An 18,088-nucleotide genomic window follows, 5' to 3' on the forward strand; every position below is an offset into this window, starting at 1 on the left:
GCATCTGCATTATCTCCTTCTTTTTAATCTTTACGTACGTCTGCTGGCTGATTTGATTGCATAGTCTGGAGTCCTGTTTTATACCTACGCAGACAATACTCAGTGTTTCGGCTTGACTCTCCCTCAATTTGAACCTGCTGCCAAACTCCAGGACAGCTTGGACAGGATTTGTAAATGGATGTCAGCCAACAGGCTCAAGCTAAATGGGCCTAAGACTGAGGTGCTGGTGTTTTGTCCCGAATCAGCCGGTAGCCTGTGGAATTCTCTATTCTGGCCCAAATCGCTCGGCCCATGTCCAACAGTCTGCGCATCAGTAAAGAGCCTGGGGGTCAGATTTCTCCCCAGCGGGTCGCATGAAGCTCAGATTTCAGCGGTGTCTAATGCTGGGTTTGGAAAACTTAAAATCCTTAGGAAGATACTGCCTCTCTTGCCCGCTGCTAGTCGTACCATGTAACATCAACGATAATGGGGTCACTTGACTACTGCAACAGGATTTACCTGGGGCAGCCCCGGTATTAGCTACAACGTATGTAGGTACTCCAGAATGCTGCAGCAGGGTTGGCTCTTAATGCCCACCCCCGCTTGACTTCATCTATCGCTCTACTGCGACGTCTGCATTGGCTGCCAGTGGCGGAACAAATAAAGTTTAAGATACTTTGTTTAACTCACCGAACTCTGTACAACATAGGACCAGAGTATTTACAAGACAAGATAGAGCGCTATTAACCAACTAGGCAGCTGTGCTCCTCCACTCAGGCTCTCCTTAAAGTGCCCAGATTTTAGCGGGCATGCTTTGGCGGCCGCTCCTTCTCGGTTATGGCCCCTACACTGTGGAATCTTCTCCCTCTGGCGCTCAGAGTTACAGAGGAGCATCTTCCCTTTCGAAGGGCTCATAAGTCCTTCTTGCTTTAATCTTTTGGCATGCACCTTACAGATTAGTCTCTTCATACCGCCAAATAGCGGCGCCTAGATGCCTTTGGGCCTTAGTTGCGCTTTATAAATGTTTTTATAAATAAATAAATAAACAAATAAATAAATAAAGACAGACATTTCTATAAAAAGAATACAAGGAGACAATAAAAGACCAGCAGAAGAGAGACATTCTTTTGGCCTACTTTGAGTTTTTCATATAAGTTGTAGGGTCAGGTAGAGTTAGGTTTGGACCAAGGACATTTATTTTGGACTTCCTGACGACAGACGTGCACCTTTAGTCATTTGATAGGCAGGGTAATCGCTTCAGCGATAGCTTAAATAAAAGAACCCTTAAGATGTTCTTAAAGTGTCTGACTACTTCTTCAGAGCCACCACATACCATTAAAAGACATAAAATAGATGCCCCCCAACAATGCCATCCTCCACCATGCCATCCTCCTAAGGTCGTCCACTGCTATGCTGCTGAGGGGGTCTGCGTGAGTTGGATCGAAGCGCTGGAGTGTCCTTCAGGGCTCAGCAAAGACTTGGACGAGTTCGGCCTTTCCTCAACGATGCACTCGAAATGGGCAGCAGGTCTCCTGGTATTGTTTTTTTTTCGCTCTGGAGACTCAGGGAACATCGAAAGAGGTCTCAAAGCAAAGTTTGTTTTGGGACTGGTTGTTCCCGTCAAAGGGAAGGAGTTGTCCTCTTTGGAGTTCCTCTGTCACACAGAAAACGGGGTCAGGACAGTAGTGGTCGCTTCACAGTGTTGCAAAGGTTCTGCAGGCGTATCTGGTTGTCTTCTTCTTTGGTTACTTCAGCTTCCAGTGGTCGACTTGCTTTTCACTCCAGAAGCTTCACCTTTTCAGGGCAGCCAAACCCTCTGTGGGAGCTGGTCCTATTCAGACATTCTGGCAGACAAAGGACAGGGGGGTTGAAAACTTCTCTACCACTTCCTACCTTCCCAGACACTCTGGAGCCTAGGCGGGGACACCTAAGAGTTCCAGCCAAAAGCAAAACGCAAAACACACACAGGCATCCCCCTCCCCGAATGGTAGAAGAAGGGCTGACAAAGAACAACCACGCAAGTAAAGGTGAAAAAAGAAGAGGGGCCCCAAGTTGGTACTTGGATGCCCCTATTGTGCACTGCCGAGGCTATGGACACAAAGGTTGGTAGAACACGTCCACTGGCACCAGCCATAACTAGAGATTGTCTATGTGATTAAAAAGTCACAGGAGCAGAGAGAAGGGGAAAGCTAGGTATCCCTTTGGCACTCCATATAAGGTGGTGTGTGCCAATCTCTCAAACTATCAAGTTTTAGGAGAGATACTTAGTATCTCTCTATCCTTAAGAACTGTAGTTAAGGATAAGAAAACAATCTCAAAGGAGGGCCCTAAGGGTCCCCAGCAACACTGCCCATTAGAAGCTGTGTGCTGCAATATATAAATACAGATGCCTTTAAGAGCTATGGAGCAGACAGACTCCATAGCACAGGTAGAGTACAACAGAGTTCCAAAAGACAGAGCCCACAAGAATGAATGAGTGGAAAAAGGCTCCACTCATTTCAGTGTGAGTTTAACGAAAACTGTAATATCTAAAACTTTAAAGAACCTTAATTACTGAAGACAATACAGAATGTTAACATTTTTTTTTATTGGGGGGTGGGATGTCCCCACACAAACCTTCCATTTCCCTATGATTATAACCCCACTCCAACCCCCTCCCCACCCGTTGTCATGCCCTACCCCACCCCATATATATATATACATATATTTAATTAGAAATACAGTGTTTTTCGGTATCTAAGGTTTGTTTAAAAAGTTAATCGCTATTTAATTTTCGTTAATATCACTGGACACTGCTCCACTCATTCAGAATTTAAAGAAAAAGGTCCAGAAGTCCAGCAAAAAGTGCTGGGGATCTCATTAGGAGAGGGGATGAAGCATACAAATGATAAATCTCCCTAAAATGCATAAACTATTTATTTTACAATAAAAAAACAATTATAAATAAAATTATTAGAATGTACCAGCTGGGTATAGACATTAGCTTGAAGTTCATGCTACTGTAGATATGACCTCAGCATATGGATCTTAAAGTCAAACATCAGTTCCCTAAAGAGGAGAATATGTTTCCATGTATCTGGTGCAGTTTCAAATTTTCACTTCAAAATATGCTGTGTGCATGGGTGACTGTAGCTGTATTCCTTGGTGTGGTGTCTCTGCTCACAAACAATGCATGCACATTATGCCCATTCGTGACATTTTTGTGTTTGAAAACATAAATCTAACACTGCACTGTGCACTTATGTTTGTAACTAGATTTAAAGAATTATATCACGAAAGATGTCAAAACCGAACAAGGCATCACCCATCAAGGTCATCTTATTATTGGTGAATGTTATTGATGCAGGGCTGGGGATAGAACACACGATTATTTTTATTCAATGGAGGGCCTTTCCAGAGTTCATTCTCTGGGAAGCATTCCTGGGAATGGATTGATCACTGCAGTAATCGGTTCCAGTTAGATAGACAGCGTACTTTCCACTCTATAGTACATAATACCTGTTTCCACAATTACTTCTGAATGGTGTCTTGGGTGCTGAATTAGGAGAAAATGCAATTGCATATTACACAGCCAATTTGTCAGTAGTTGACTTCTCAGGGGTTTGTATAAAACAAAATAGTAGCAGGAGGTTCCAGGCCTCCCCACCTTTGGGGGAAAAATGTAAAACATATTGAAAGGAGGAAGTGGAACTGAACCTATGCATTGGGGAAACTAGTGGCATGGTGGAAGTTGTGTTTTCCATTGGCATGCAGTTAAAGATGCAAGAGTGGAAGGAGTAATCAGCTACTATTAGTACTTAAATAAAATGAGGAACACAAAGCTGAGAGCATGGAGACAGATTTGAAAGTGGTGGAATATCGATCTGTTAAGATTAAAATAGTTATTTGCAATGGGGAAAACAAAACGTTCGAATTTAAAATTACACGGCAAGCAGGCAGGGGAATTAATTTAGCTGAGACAGGAATACTGGGAACATGGGGAGTGGATAGATATGTTGTTGACAAGTAGACATAACAGAGCAATTGTCCGAGTTCCAATATATATTACGGGAAAATACATATCCATGACACAGACATGAACTCAGCCATCACAGACCATTGTACAAAATTAGACACAATAGAGACTTGGGGCCTCATCACGAGTTGGGCTGTAGCCCTTAAATGCGGTGGTAACAGTATTACAGCCGCATTTAAGGGCTGGCCCTATCACGAGTTGGGCGCTAAATGGGCTGTTTTACCTTCAGCCTTTCTCTGGAGGTGAAAATCCCCTGTTTTCGGCTTTATTACCGCCAGCTGTATTAGCCCGCATAATTAGCGCTGAAAATGCCCCAATACAGCCGGACCGGTCGGTGCTTGGGCTATTACAGTCGGCTGTATTACAGCCGGGAATACAGCCCAACCCGTGATGAGGCCCTAAGACGGGTATGACAAGTTAAACAACTTCCTTGATCGGATTAATCTTCCCACGGTAACTGATCTAGATGTTGAGGGTATAGACTACTGAGGAATATTTTGATGGTTTACAATGACTAACTTAGAATAAAACTTAGAGACTAAAAACAGAACTATATTTCATTGGAATTCAGATCTAGACAATAAGTGAAAACAATAAATGTGATTTTACATTATCTTTATTTCAGTTGTTTGTCTTTACTTAATGCCACTCCACTACAGTACTTAAATATACCACATATGGCTTCCTTCTACTGGTATAACCTAATAAATTGAATGACAATCCTGAATTTCAATGTCTTTTAGTACTGTCACTTTGATGGATATTTGGCATCTCCAAATAAATCTTATTCAACTTGATTGTTTAGAGATGCAAAGCATATCCTAACAACAAATACTGAAGAAAACCTCTGTGAAATATACTCAGATTGAAGGAGATGGGAGAAATTGAAACCGACGGTCTGGGCTGAAAAGTGTGGCAAATAAAATTATGCTACTCCCTACACTGGTATATTTTTTATTTTTTTTTATTTATTAGCACTTTGGTTTACACAAAAAAAGGAAAACTGGTATATGTGTTTTGTTCAATGTTAATGCATCTCTCTTAAATATATCAAGTTTTAAAACTTTACATGGGTTTCTGCGGGGCTGGACATATGTGCCAAAATCCCCCTAGCCTACCACAGAGCCCCATTAGATGTAGTGGATTTGTATTTCCCGATATCAGAAAATGTCAGAGAATTGACCCGAGAAGCCTCCCTTATTGGATTTGTGAAGTGGTTTAGAATCTACTCTACTGGGCTTGTTATTGGGTGAGAAACAATTTTGCCTGACACACTCGAGTGGTTATCAACAATGAGCAAATTCTTACCAACAGTCTCATCCCTCCTCCCAATTTGCCATACAACTACAGAATTGAAAAAGCATGTTTTGCATTTGCAAAAATTATTTATTCTCAGAGGAAAAGTCCACCTGGATGAGCCTGAAACTCATTATTTAGAACAAAACATGTTGTTTGCAATTGAGACAGAAATGTGGGAATGCTAGGCTGAAACACATTCTAGTGAATGGCTCACTGATTGACTTTGAATTTCCAAAGTTAAAATATAAATTGCGTCAGGCCGGCACTGCAAATATACTCAGTTGTGGGCCATATTTGTAACAATCTTTGCTGCCTTGGTGCTCAAATAAACAAGGAAACAACACTTAATAGAAATGACTGGTCTCTATCGACCTCTCTTTTAATGTAGTAAAATTTAATCACATATCGTTGCTATGCAAGGTCCTCAAGTCGGGTGAAATAGTAAGTGAAAATGAATTGTTCCTTGCACATCCACAGTGGACATATATGTGTTCAGATTTATATGATCTGAACATTAGTTCTTGTACATACAACAAAATGTATTGGCCAAACTCCAAAGAGGGTGTGGAGATGCAAATTGTCACTCTCTGATCCCTGTGGGATGGCCAAAGTTGAAAAGGGCTCAAATGTAAGCATGTTGGGGGAACATGATTGGGTGAATGTTTTCGGAGATGTAATTCTGCAGAGAAATGAAATGACACACGAAACATGTATACCCAAATAACCTTTGCATTGCATTCCTGGGTCCCTACCACTGGACATACAAATTTAATCTCCAAAGAGAAAAAAGTGGTTTACAAGACTCAGTCTAGTAAAGAAGCACATTCTTAAATATTGGAGTCAAGTGGGCCCCCTTTAGCAGCGAAGATTAGATACAAGACATAATAACATTGTGAGAGAGAAAGGTCCTCATTACGAGGTCAGCGTTGTAGGTGAAAACAACTATAAAGCAGCAGTAGTTCCATTACTGCTACCTTAGCACACCCCAAACTCTGGGTTTGGAGGGAAAGTGGAGGGTTCACTTCCAGCAAAAAGCTGGAGAAGATCCCTCTGCTTTATTTAAAAAAAAAATCAGCAGATTTACCACAGAAGCTTTACAGCTGGTGGTAAATCTGCCAACATCCCGATGGAATTCTATGAAGACCAGAAATGTCTAACTATGTCGATATCCCACTTGTAATTCCATGATAAATCCGCAGGGGCAAGTAGCAGTAACAATAAACACGTTTGGCAGTATTTCCTAAACACCCAATCTTGTCAGATAAAGCAGTGAGTTAAGCGCTCACCCCTGATATTCGTGCGCAGCTAGCTGCGGCAGGTTCGAAATCCCGGCAGGGTCAACTCAGCCTTTCATCCTTCTGAGGCCGATAAATTGAGTACCACTCTGTTGGATAATTATGTCTTCTGTTATTTCAGCGTTCTATGTGTGTGTGTAGTGTGTTTTAGAATGGATTTCTAAACTCTGGCCTGGTGGACAGATGTTTAGGAGGTCACCATTGTTCGTGGAACAGGGGAACACTTCTGGGAAGATAGCCAGAGCAATTCACGGTAGCTTGGAGAGCGGTCAAGGCGTAGTCTCAGGATGGGGGAGAGTGATAGGGGGTCTCAATAGGAGCACACACAGTGAAACATCAAGAATTGCAATTAGACAGTCGTATACTAAAAAAATCTACTATTTATTATAGGTCCAATAACAACACAAATTAATCATGAAATGCCACAGTAACATATCACACAAGCAACACATTATTTATCATATATAAAATAAATGGATTCAGTGCGAGAAAGTTAAGAACTCCACCAATACCTGTATGGGAAAAGGGCAAATACCTTTTATAGCACAGACAACCTTCAGATATGACACTGCTAACTTCGGCCCAAAGATGATTGGAGCCTTGTGCGCAATCTTCGATGTTCACGTAAAAGCGCCTGGTCATGTGTAAAGTTCACAAAATACCTCTTAGGATGCAGGAAACAATGAAGGGGTGAGATGGGTTTCAAAAGTCAAGTGAGGTTCTGCCACGGTGAACAAAGTTGCTCCTGACTTTTGGAGGGCTTTAGGGAGCGAATACTATCCAAGCCAAGCCAAAAAGAAGGCCAAAATAACCTTCAATGCATACATGCGTTTGGATGAACAAAGGGCCACAAGTAAGTGACTTCACTACTCACCACCCTTAGCTCGGTTTTGGTCCGGACTTGGCAGGTCTGGAGGTGGTCATCAGAGTTTTGATTTCCCACCCTTGGTTCGGCTTCCAGATGCAGAGGCCCTGCAGGTGTGGACACAGTTCCGGAACGGGACAGGAGCTGCTATTCTTGATTCAGATGAAGAACAGAAAAAACACTGATGCAGCAAGTCTCAGGGCACAGGAAGGAACGCAGGAAAATTGCCTTCATCGACCGTCACTTTCGCACAGTGACGCGGGGCACCCAACTCTTGCGGCATGACGCAGCCTCTTATCTTGTGACGTAAACGTGCTGGGACAGCGAAATTCGGTAGAATGGTGCTTAGTAGAGCAAGCTGGGATTCCCCAAAGTCTCGGATCGGAACTGCAACACCCCTGCGCCGTACCCAAGTTGTCAGTTGGTCAGTCCAACAGATGGAGAAACAGAAACGCAGGGGCCCCCAAGCACACCTAGAGTTAGGGGATTAGAAGAAACACTAAAAGAAATTCTAGGTCAATTTTACATAAGAAGCTTTTTTAATTCAAGATCCTTTTTACATAAAAGAAATTATTTAGAAATTAATCATCCATCATTTTCAAAAGACGCACAATCAATAAAAAATGAACTGACCCCTTCTATCAACATCAATACTTAACACAACACCTAATGTGTCAATTATACACAACTAAACTCATTTTCTAACATTCAAATAAATTCAAATACAAATTACATCGAAGAAAGAGCCCACATGAATGGGGTACAAAATGTCATCATGGATTTACAAATCAAAATCATAGGCTCTCAAAAATATTCAGGAACCCAAGTCCATAGTCCAATGGATGGTCCAGAGGCACTTCAGAGAAGGCTTACTTACAGAGTTACCAGGAGGCGTTGAGAGTGATTGTCCAAGGGTTTGAAGCATCTTCACAGGTTTTTTGAGATCAAGCGCAAAGCAGGGCTCGACTGGGACAATGGGATTCAGGTGCCAACCCTCTTCATTGCGTTTCAGGATCGTCCTTTGTCCTGCTCGACTCTTCAGGATACTTGTTTCCTACTAGAGATCCATTCAAAACTGTTGCTGATCTCTTGGAATGGATGCAGGGCACCTCCTCATATCCAAAGTCAGGCGAGTACTCGCACCCCGGCCCACTAATGAGAAGATCTGCCCCATGCATGCACGCCAGCAGTGGTCCAACCATGGACCACTGGGGTACTCATGCTCTCATGCACACCAGACACCCTGGCAACATTAATGTGGATTGGGACCCGTCAGTCTCAGCCCACTCCTGGGTGCCTACACACGTGGCCTGCAGGGACCCGCGAAAGAAGCAGCTTTTGCATGCCCAAATAAGGAAGTCCTGCACCAGGAAGGGCATGGGGAAGTCCAAAAGACAAATTGGCCAAAGGAACATACAAAAGACCTTGTGGCATGGCCAAGCTGGACACTAGCCACAGTCATGAGACAAACGCGGTAAACGTTTTATGGCTCAGTAAAAAGTCCAATAAAAATCTATTGCCACCAGTCTGTTCCAAGGCGGATCTATGTGATCACTGCGACCACATATAATTGCGACGGCCGAAAAGGACAACTTTTTATTTATTTATTTTTTAATTAAACCCCCTTTACACCACATAGATATGCGGGGATGACCCCCCGGAACCCACACATATTAGTATAATATCCCATACCCCTCCAACATATATATGTGGTGTAAAGGGGGTGTTTTAAAAAAAAGTCAGGCATTTCAGCCGTCGCAATTGTGAGGTTGACATTTTGGGCCATTTCCTTCCAAGGCTCATTGTACAATTGCCAATACATCCTTAGTGTGTGTCTGGGGCCATAAAACACAATAGTCCCATTGTGCGGCATAAAGTGCTTTGCACAATGATAAACAGTTACTAAAAAAGTGGCAACAAAGTCACAAGACTAAGAGAAACAATGTTTCTCAATACCGACAGCCTGAAGGACCTGCCAGTTTCCCCATAACAATGAGCAAATGCCACTGCAGGGAAGCAGAAGGCTTCACTGCACTGCTATAGTTCAGGTTAGATTCAAAAATGAAAAGCAAAAGGTTTGGGGGTCCATAGAAATGGAGGGAAAGTTGCTAAAAGTGAAATCTTTCCTAACAGCGCTATATAAGATATACGTTATCAAACAGGCCCAAAGTGTCTTACTCCAAGTCAAATATGCAAGACAATTTTCATTTGACTTAGGCAAACTTTAATGACTTAAATGTCTGTAAGTGTTCTACATTGTGTTGATTTAAGATTGTCTCCCGTCTAGTTTATCTTTCATCCTATTTTCCCTGTTGCATGCTCTTTTCTGTGTTTTCTACAAAAAGGAGGACATAGAATTGTGTGCGTTTCTTAATACCTGTAGTTGTTACTGTGACCTAGCTTGTTACAACTGCTTTCTCTGATTTGATATCTTTACGTATTTTAAATTCAATAAAATGTATTTAACAAAAATTAAATCTTCATTCAGAAATGAACATGCTACATCCACTGTTTTAAGAATGTTCGTATCGCAGGCACATGAAATATTCTCAAAATGGCAGCGTTGTACATTTACCCAATAATGTTTGTCAAAATAACATTCATGAGACGAGGGAAGGCAAACAGCCAAGCAAAGTTAATTGTGTTAAGTCAGATAATCCAATGAATAGAGCTTACCTAAAGCAGGATTTGTATACAGATTCATTCTCAAGACGTACCTTTGGTCCCACTTGGAAGCAGGCTTCCAGCTCTCATGGAATAGATCACAATGACATCGCCAACCCAGGGTGTAACTGCCATAAGTAGATTGCGGTCAAGGTTACGCTTTCGGAAACCAAACCTGGGTCGGCGTCGCTGTTTCTCCTTAGCAGTTTGCAGTATGCCTCTCACTTGTTCCAAAGACATGGCCGCTAAAATATGAGGCACTGCCAGGGCTTTGCTCGAGCTGAATTCACGAACACGTGCTTTCTGCAGATGAAGGCAAATCATAGTAAAGGAGAATAATGGGTTAACAAGAGCTATTAGTTCAGGTATTGAGAATATTATAAGAACACAAACCTCTCTACGCACTGATAACAGAAGTTCCTATTGACCATCTCAGTGGTACCTCAGCGGTTTCTCAATAACCAACAGAAGTAATTGTTGAGTCTTTTCTAGAGATTCTTATACGAAGCCTAAAGAATTACTGTGGGTGCCATACAGGAAGGTTAATCAATCCCTTGTTCGACAATAGGAAAAGTCTTTGCTAGGATTTTTACAATCGCATAACTGTTTTAAGAGTTCCTATTGGGAAGCAGTAGAGTGAAATTAACTGATTGCACACAAGCTTATTAGTGTGCACACATCCTCTTGAATCACCTAGCTACTGATCAACATCCACTTGAATCAGAGTACCTTCCTATTATATTCTGTGAGGCATGAACCAGGAACAGGTTAATGTTCTTTAAGTAGGTTGCTTATGTTTCAATCTTTCTGCAGCATCATCAATCTATGCACTCTGATAAAACAACTTGAATGCCAGAAATGAGGGGTTTTATCGCAGTGTTTTTGGGTGGACTAGAAACAGGCTAATGAGAAATATAAAAAGACAATGATGAGCAATTCCAACTAGATAGAGGACTGTTAGACTGTAGTCTTTTAGACTTTCCTCTCCCTTGGGCTCTGCCAGCTGGACGACAAGCAAAAGGTCCAACACATTCTATGGTGTTTAAGTGTCCCGTCACATCTTGCTTGACTGAGATACATGGCAACCCACCTCTTCCTGTAGGCTTGTCATGATGGCACTGTCCTCTACAATACTGCTCAGCACATCTGGTTTGCAAGTCACTTCAATCGTGGGCTGGTCGACCTACCCTAGGGGATCATGGCTAAGATCATTAAGTGCCTGGGAGAATTGGCAAGCTCTGTCCATTGGGTGTCATTTGCAGACTCTGCCAGAATCTCGCCAGCACGTACGTCGTAGGCTTTCCACTAGGATTTTGTCCATTGTCTCAGATACTTCCTTCTCTTGGCCTATCACTCCTTAAGCATTCCCCTCCGCTGACTGATTTGTGTGTTTTCCCTCCTGGATGATTTGCATCAGTCAGCAACTCTCCTCTTCACCGTCTGGATTTCCTCCACTCCCATTCTTTTCTCCTCCTCAGTTGTCACTGCCTCTTCCATATCTACTTTCTCTTTTGCCTCCTCTCCCCTTCTTACCTCATACTCTAGCCTTGATGTTTGCTCCTTCATCCCTTTTTTGGTGACTGCTCTGCCTACCCATTTACTACCTTTCCTCTACTTGTCTCAATTCTCCTTGGCCTTACCTCCTTCCTCCAATCTGGATAATTTCTCCCCATGTTCTCCTCCTTTCCTCTACTCGTCTCAATGCCCCCTAGTGTTAACTCTTTCCCCCTCCCCCCTGTATGGATGCTTTACCCCTTATCAACTTCCTTGCCTCCTTTCCTACTGCAACATCTACTTCACCTCCTGATCTGGAATCTATGTGATCACTGCACCGACGAAAATGTCGACACCAATTACAGAACAGCTCAGTCACCAGATAGATCACTGCAACCCCCTTGCCCCCACTTACCTTTACTGCAGCGCATTTCTGTGTGCGCCGCCGATGGCCTTGTGTCCCTGTAGTGTCAGTTCCTCCCACTTACGTGGGACGGTGCAGATGCCACAGAGTCCTTTTCTTTTTAATGTTCTCCCCTGCTTACCATAATGGTAAGCGGGGGACATCCCCATAACCCCTGTTACTGTATCTAAGAACAGCGGGAGACACCCCTGCAACCCTTTGCTGGGCTTGGGCGCAGTAATGGGGGGTTGGGATTTTGTGCTGCGCTCAGGCGCAGTAACGTGATAGTCGCAGTAATGGGGGCGAGATTTTGGTATGGTTCCCCTGCTCTGTCACCTTCTGAAATTGTTCAAACTCCTCCACCACCTCCTGAATTCCTCCAACCTCTTCTGTTACCTCATGAATTCTCCAACTACCTATACCACTACGTGAACTCCTCCAACCACCTTGCCGCACTGAACTGCAATCCCAAACACTCCAACCTCTCACTCCCACACCTCACCTGGTTTATGGTGTCCTTTCATACTTCAGCGGGTCGACCCACTTAATCAATATTAAGATGTTAAGTTTAGCTATTGATTGCTGTCTGGCTTGCATGAGGCTGTGCGGAAAGAGTCCATATCCTAGCGGTTCGACATCTTGGATATCAGTTGTGTAAAAGTCCTGATGCTCTGAGGGAAAGTTAAGCAAGAGCATTTCTTGTCCACTCTGTGCTGGCGCCTGCAAACCTTCCTGCTCCTTGCTTGTGGGTGTCTTTCTGAGCGGGACCTACAACTAAAAAGTTCCTTTTGGCAAGCCAATCAGTTAGGTTAGCATGTAAATGTTCAGAGTAAGCTGTGATCACTTGCCCATGGATGGGTGCTGCAAATTAAACATCCTTAGAGGGATATTCTCAGGCTTTCGAGGTCCTTCCCTCAGCGGCAATACCACTGTTACCATGAACACAGTATTGGGCACTTTGGGTGCCCTCTTCATGCACTTTTGCTCTTCTGATACTCCATAGTCTTGTCTCTTGTAAGGCAGATGTAAAGGATAAAAGCCTCCAAGACATGACGTGTGGATATTGTGACGATTCATGGGATCACGTCACTTCTCCCCGGGGGGGAGGGGGGGCCTTCCCTGTGAGGCTAAGGAGGTGAGCCTGCTGCATAGCATTCCTCCTATGGGTAGCGGAAAATGGGACCTCAAAGGGACAGACTTCCCTCATGGCGATAAGGACTCTCGTTTCATGATGCAACTCCCTAATCCTCTTGTCCTTGGAGCTATGAAACCCATAAAGTCTACTGAGAAACAATCTAAAAGAACTACTCTATGTTATTGCAATACTCCTTCCTTTCTTCCTGTAAGAATTGATACCACCGAGACAGGGAAGTCTAAAACAAACATGCAGTCTGATCTCAAGTCATTTCAAAGAATACTATGAAGAACAACATTGGTGGAGTTATACAAACTACTCCTTTGCCAAATACAGAAGGTACAGGGAAGAGGTGACCCAGAGGAGGAATACACAGTGGACACAAATAAGGGACTATGACACACTGCTCGGGAGGACCCGGCTGTATGACAAACATGGAGAAAGGACTCAATGATAGGCGAAGCAGGGGTGAAGCCTGGCAGACCTGGAAAGTTCAACCCTGGAAGCAAGTAACTACATCGGGGAAGCAAACCTCCAGTTAGGAGGACACCGACAGCAGTGTGCATAAGTCCTTTGCAAGCCGACGGAGAGCAGGCCGGACTGGAAGCTGGGAACTGACAGACGGTGGCATGACCTCGAGGAGGTGGACAGAGCAGTCCATAGACCCCACACAGCCAAAGCACGGCAGCAGGAAAAGAAGCAAGAAGAGAGTTCAGCGGGAACGCAGCAACACCCCAGGAGGAACTGGTGATGTGTCCCCACAAGGGAAGAGGTAACGGGAGTCACAGGAGACCTGGTAGGGGATTAGGGAAGGGGGCCGAATATAACAAAGGCAAAGGGCGTAATCTCCCTCGTCTTAGTCTTTGTCCCAGAAGTAACAAAAGCAACGGGAGTGATCTCCCTTGTCACAGTCTTTGTGCCAGAAGTGCTGAATGCATTGGGAGTGATCTCCCTTGTCTCAGTCCCTGTACCAGAAGTTCTGAATATATAGAAACCATCAGGAGGAATCTCATCTCAGTGGTGGGGGCAAGAATACTGAATGGAAATAAAGCCTTTGGGGTAATCTCCCTCATCACAGTGAGTGTGAAACCAAGAGAAGTGCAGAAACACTCCAGAGTAATCTCCTTCGTGCTATTCAGTGTGAAACCGAGAAGTAAAGAATCATTTGGAAGTAATCTCCCTCGTCACAGTGAGTGTGAAGCTAATAAGAAGTGCAGCAATACTCAGGAGTAATCTCCCTCGTCAGAGTGAACGTGAGACCAACAAGAGAAGTGAAGAATAACTCGGTGGTAATTTCCCTCGTCTCAGTAGTGGAGACAAGAATATTGGATGCAAAGAAAATGTTGGGAGTAATCTCCCTCGTCTTGAGAGTCGGGACAGAAGTAACAGGTGTAGAGATTACAGCACAAGCGATTTACCTCATCTCTGTTCTGTCAAAGATATTAAAAGAGAAGAATGTATCGGGAGTAGTCTCCCGCAACACTCTAGCCTTAAGAGGGACCCTAAGGCCAGAGAGTACCACAAGAAAGGTCCTCTCTGTCAGAGTGTTAAAAAGAACCAAGGACACAATGGTGTGAAAATCCTGAAGGTGTTTCACGACTCAGTCCCCGGGTATCCCTTTTTCAGGTGGCCAGGGAAGAGCCATTGTTATTGGATCCCGACCCTGTGGGTGGACAAGCGAGGGAGGTTCACCTGCGTAGGGGGTCCTCGGGGAGTGGAGAAGAGACACCGCAAGGTGAGATATGATATACGCCATTTCCTGACAGTTATTCACCCCACTACGTTTATGGGATACTACAACTTAAATAACTCCCCTCCTTTCCTAATCAACCCAACTACCGAGACGAAGAAGGTCACCACTGGTATCATGTACTGGCCTTGTCCCACTAATAAGGGCAGGCTCTCACTCACAATCACACACACCTGAAACTCATGGACCGTTTCTCTATAAAAGATGGAGCACCGAATGACACAGAGAGCTAGGTAGGGGCCAAGCAGGAGGGCGAGCTGGATGGCAGCTGAAAGAGAGCTGGCAAGAACCAGGCAAGGCAGAACGGGACGCTGAGACGCTGACAGGCTGTGAGTTGAGGCAGGAGAAAGCGTGGCGAGGGAGCTGTGTCTCCAAGAAGCCACGAGAGCTCAGAGAAGGGAGCCGAGGGGCCGGCTAGTCCTTTTCCTCCATACTCTATATGGATAGGGAAAAACAGCCCTTTTTTCATTATTAATTAAATAAAGATCACAGTGGAAACGTCACCCCCTTGTCTGACTCCTTATTCCAGCACGCCACAATGTGCAATGGCCATCAGTGTTTGTGTTGGAGTTGAGGCAGTGTAAACTGATGGCAGAAAGATAGCAGGTCAGTAGAATCAAGGCTTATGCACCTCTGATACTAGGATCTTTACCTCAAATGCCAACCAAAGCTCTGTCTATCCCTGCACATTTATGGTGGTATATTTACAGAGAGAGACCACACATCACAATTTCCAACATCTGGGTCATCCAAAAGAAAAAGCAGGTAATTACTGCAAAGTTTGAAATAGAATATGATTTCACACTCTTTGTTGTCTTTTACAATACTATGAAGGGGGGGCCAGGTTGAACCCAAAAACCGGAACGTGCTTACAATTTTGCTCCAACATTGCTATGAGCACACTGCATGCTACAGTCTCTATAGATCATTTCAATGTGTATATAGGTTGGGATAGGTAAACTTGTCCTAAGGACAACTAAAATGTTACAATAAAAAGAAAAACATTTAGCCACAAAATAGACTTATTCAGGAATTTTAACTTCCCAATGCTTTATTTTATGTCCATGTTGTGCTCCAGCAGAAGCACTACTGAAAGGTCTATGGGTCTTCAATGGAACAAGTGTGCTCTTTAGACTTTGTCACTAACAAAAATGCAGAGGATCAATACACATTGCAGCACTGTATGTAATGAAATGGCTGCTGGTCATGGCCAAGCTATTGGACTTTACTATTCCACAATGGCAAATTATTACTGATCATCGACCCTCAAAGCTCTGAAAATGACACCAAAATAATAGTTAAAAAAATTCAGAATGGCACCTTTCACTTGTGTTTTTTGCTTAAGAAATGATCTTGTTTGTAATACACTGCCTTTCATGGACAGATTACACCATTTTAAAATGGGAACTTGCAGTGCACCAAAGACCTTGAGGAGCTGACCATGGCGACAAAAAGTATACAATGGCACCCTCCATGCAAGTCTTTTACCTAAAACAGCCCACTACGCTAGGGACCATGGGGTCTTTGCTTTTAAAAAATATAGGTTTGACGCACACACAAATCCTGCTTTCTTTTGCTACTTGCTGGCCCCGTCAAAACAGCAATTAATGTTTCTCTATCCAATTGCCTGTTTTTTGCTTTTACTATTTCGACTTTAAGGACACTTTTGTAAATGTTGACACAGTGCTCAAATCTAACTTAAAATAGCGATTACATTTCTTAATTCACACTGTGCCTTATTTGATGCAGCTTATAAATCAAATATAATGAACAATGTCCCCCGTTTCATGTCTGTCATTTCCGCACTTCAGGAATTCATCCAGAAGCTGGGACTTTTGAAAAGCACATGCTCTGCACACTCTAATTCCTATGAAATTCGTCTCAGAAACCAAAAACAGAAAAAGTCTTTGCACCATCCCAGCCCAGTGAATTGAGATTCTACAAATAGTATGCAATGTCCAATTCAATTTTCTCACTTCAACAAATAAGCGCAGGTCCATTATTTATTAACTTTACTTAATTAAACAACTGTAAGGATCTCATGGTGACAACAGTAAAGAAAGACATGAGTGATCACAGTTCAAGGGTGTTAATTTAACTATAAATGCAGGGTGTAAAAACGCCTGAACTAAATCTAAGATGGGAGCGAGCGTCGACCATCAAATGATAAATAAGGCTGTCCTTGTGGCGTTATGTCAAAATAAAAGGGCCTATACTAAGAAAAATCTATTGCCATTTCCATATAACTAATTACAGAAAGAGTGTGTGATAGGGTATTCAACATAAGGAAGAAAGTGTTCACAAATAATAAGTCAGGATGTGATTGCCTCGAGGTCTCCCTTCCCCACGTTTTTAGCACAGGACAAGGTGGGACTTGGAGCACAGCACACGCTCGAGCCTTCCCAGCACAAGCCAACAGTTCTGTATCAGGTATCAGGTTCTTCAATGGTTAATTTTCTTTATGATAAAACGTCTCTTGCCTTGGAGGCCTGATACTCTCAACAAACAAACACAAAGTTCTGTTCTACGAACACTTTGGGTGATGGCTTCACCCTTGGGTCCCCCTCTTCTAGGCGCTAACCCCTCAGACGTTTTCAACAAATTAACAACACAGATCCTTTCTCAGTGAACTTTGGGTGATAACTTTCCACCCCTGGATCTCCCTTGGCCAGGCTCGGATACCAGAAAACAAGGGGGACACTTCCCTTCTCCCTGTTTTACAATGCTTCTCGCATTCACAAATCTTAAATGTCTTTTTGAACAGGTTTTCGGCCTTTGCCCCTGCTTGCCAGCTTCCTTCAGTCGGGTTCACTCTCGCCAATGTTTGTAACACACGTTTGTGCACTTATCTTCACAATGTGGGATTCGCTTCCCTTAGCTTTCAAAATTCTCTGTCGTTCAAAGACTTTCGACGGTACAGAGGATTTTTACGGGACCCTCGTATGACCACTTTGACCGCTCTTCGCCTCTTCCCAAGGCCTTCTGGTTACAGTAGTCTTTACCGTTGGGTAATCACCCAGAGTTTCCTGCGTGAGCACCCACAAGTGCCGGATTTCTCTGTGTGTGGTTTTCCCCCTCTTCCTTTAATAGTATCTTTTGCCTCTTTTGCTCATTTAACACAGTTCGGTTTCTTATCGAGACTCCGCTCGACTAAAAGGCTGTGATGAACTCCTTGACTTTCTGATGTCT

The 18,088-nt window shown here is 43.5% G+C and overlaps 1 protein-coding gene across 1 annotated transcript in view; it reads right to left on the reverse strand.

The window, feature by feature from the left end:
* Positions 1–18,088, reverse strand: part of SNAPC4 (small nuclear RNA activating complex polypeptide 4) — a 676,731-nt gene that overhangs the window by 263,753 nt on the left and 394,890 nt on the right. Inside the window, exon 18 of the mRNA XM_069609574.1 lies at positions 10,171–10,420. Within this exon, the coding sequence (XP_069465675.1) occupies positions 10,171–10,420 (250 nt within the window). The remainder of the gene's footprint in view (positions 1–10,170; positions 10,421–18,088) is intronic.

The sequence above is a fragment of the Ambystoma mexicanum genome, chromosome 8, assembly GCF_040938575.1.
Source record: "Ambystoma mexicanum isolate Mex_15411 chromosome 8, UKY_AmexF1_1, whole genome shotgun sequence".
Taxonomy (NCBI): Eukaryota; Metazoa; Chordata; class Amphibia; order Caudata; family Ambystomatidae; genus Ambystoma; species Ambystoma mexicanum.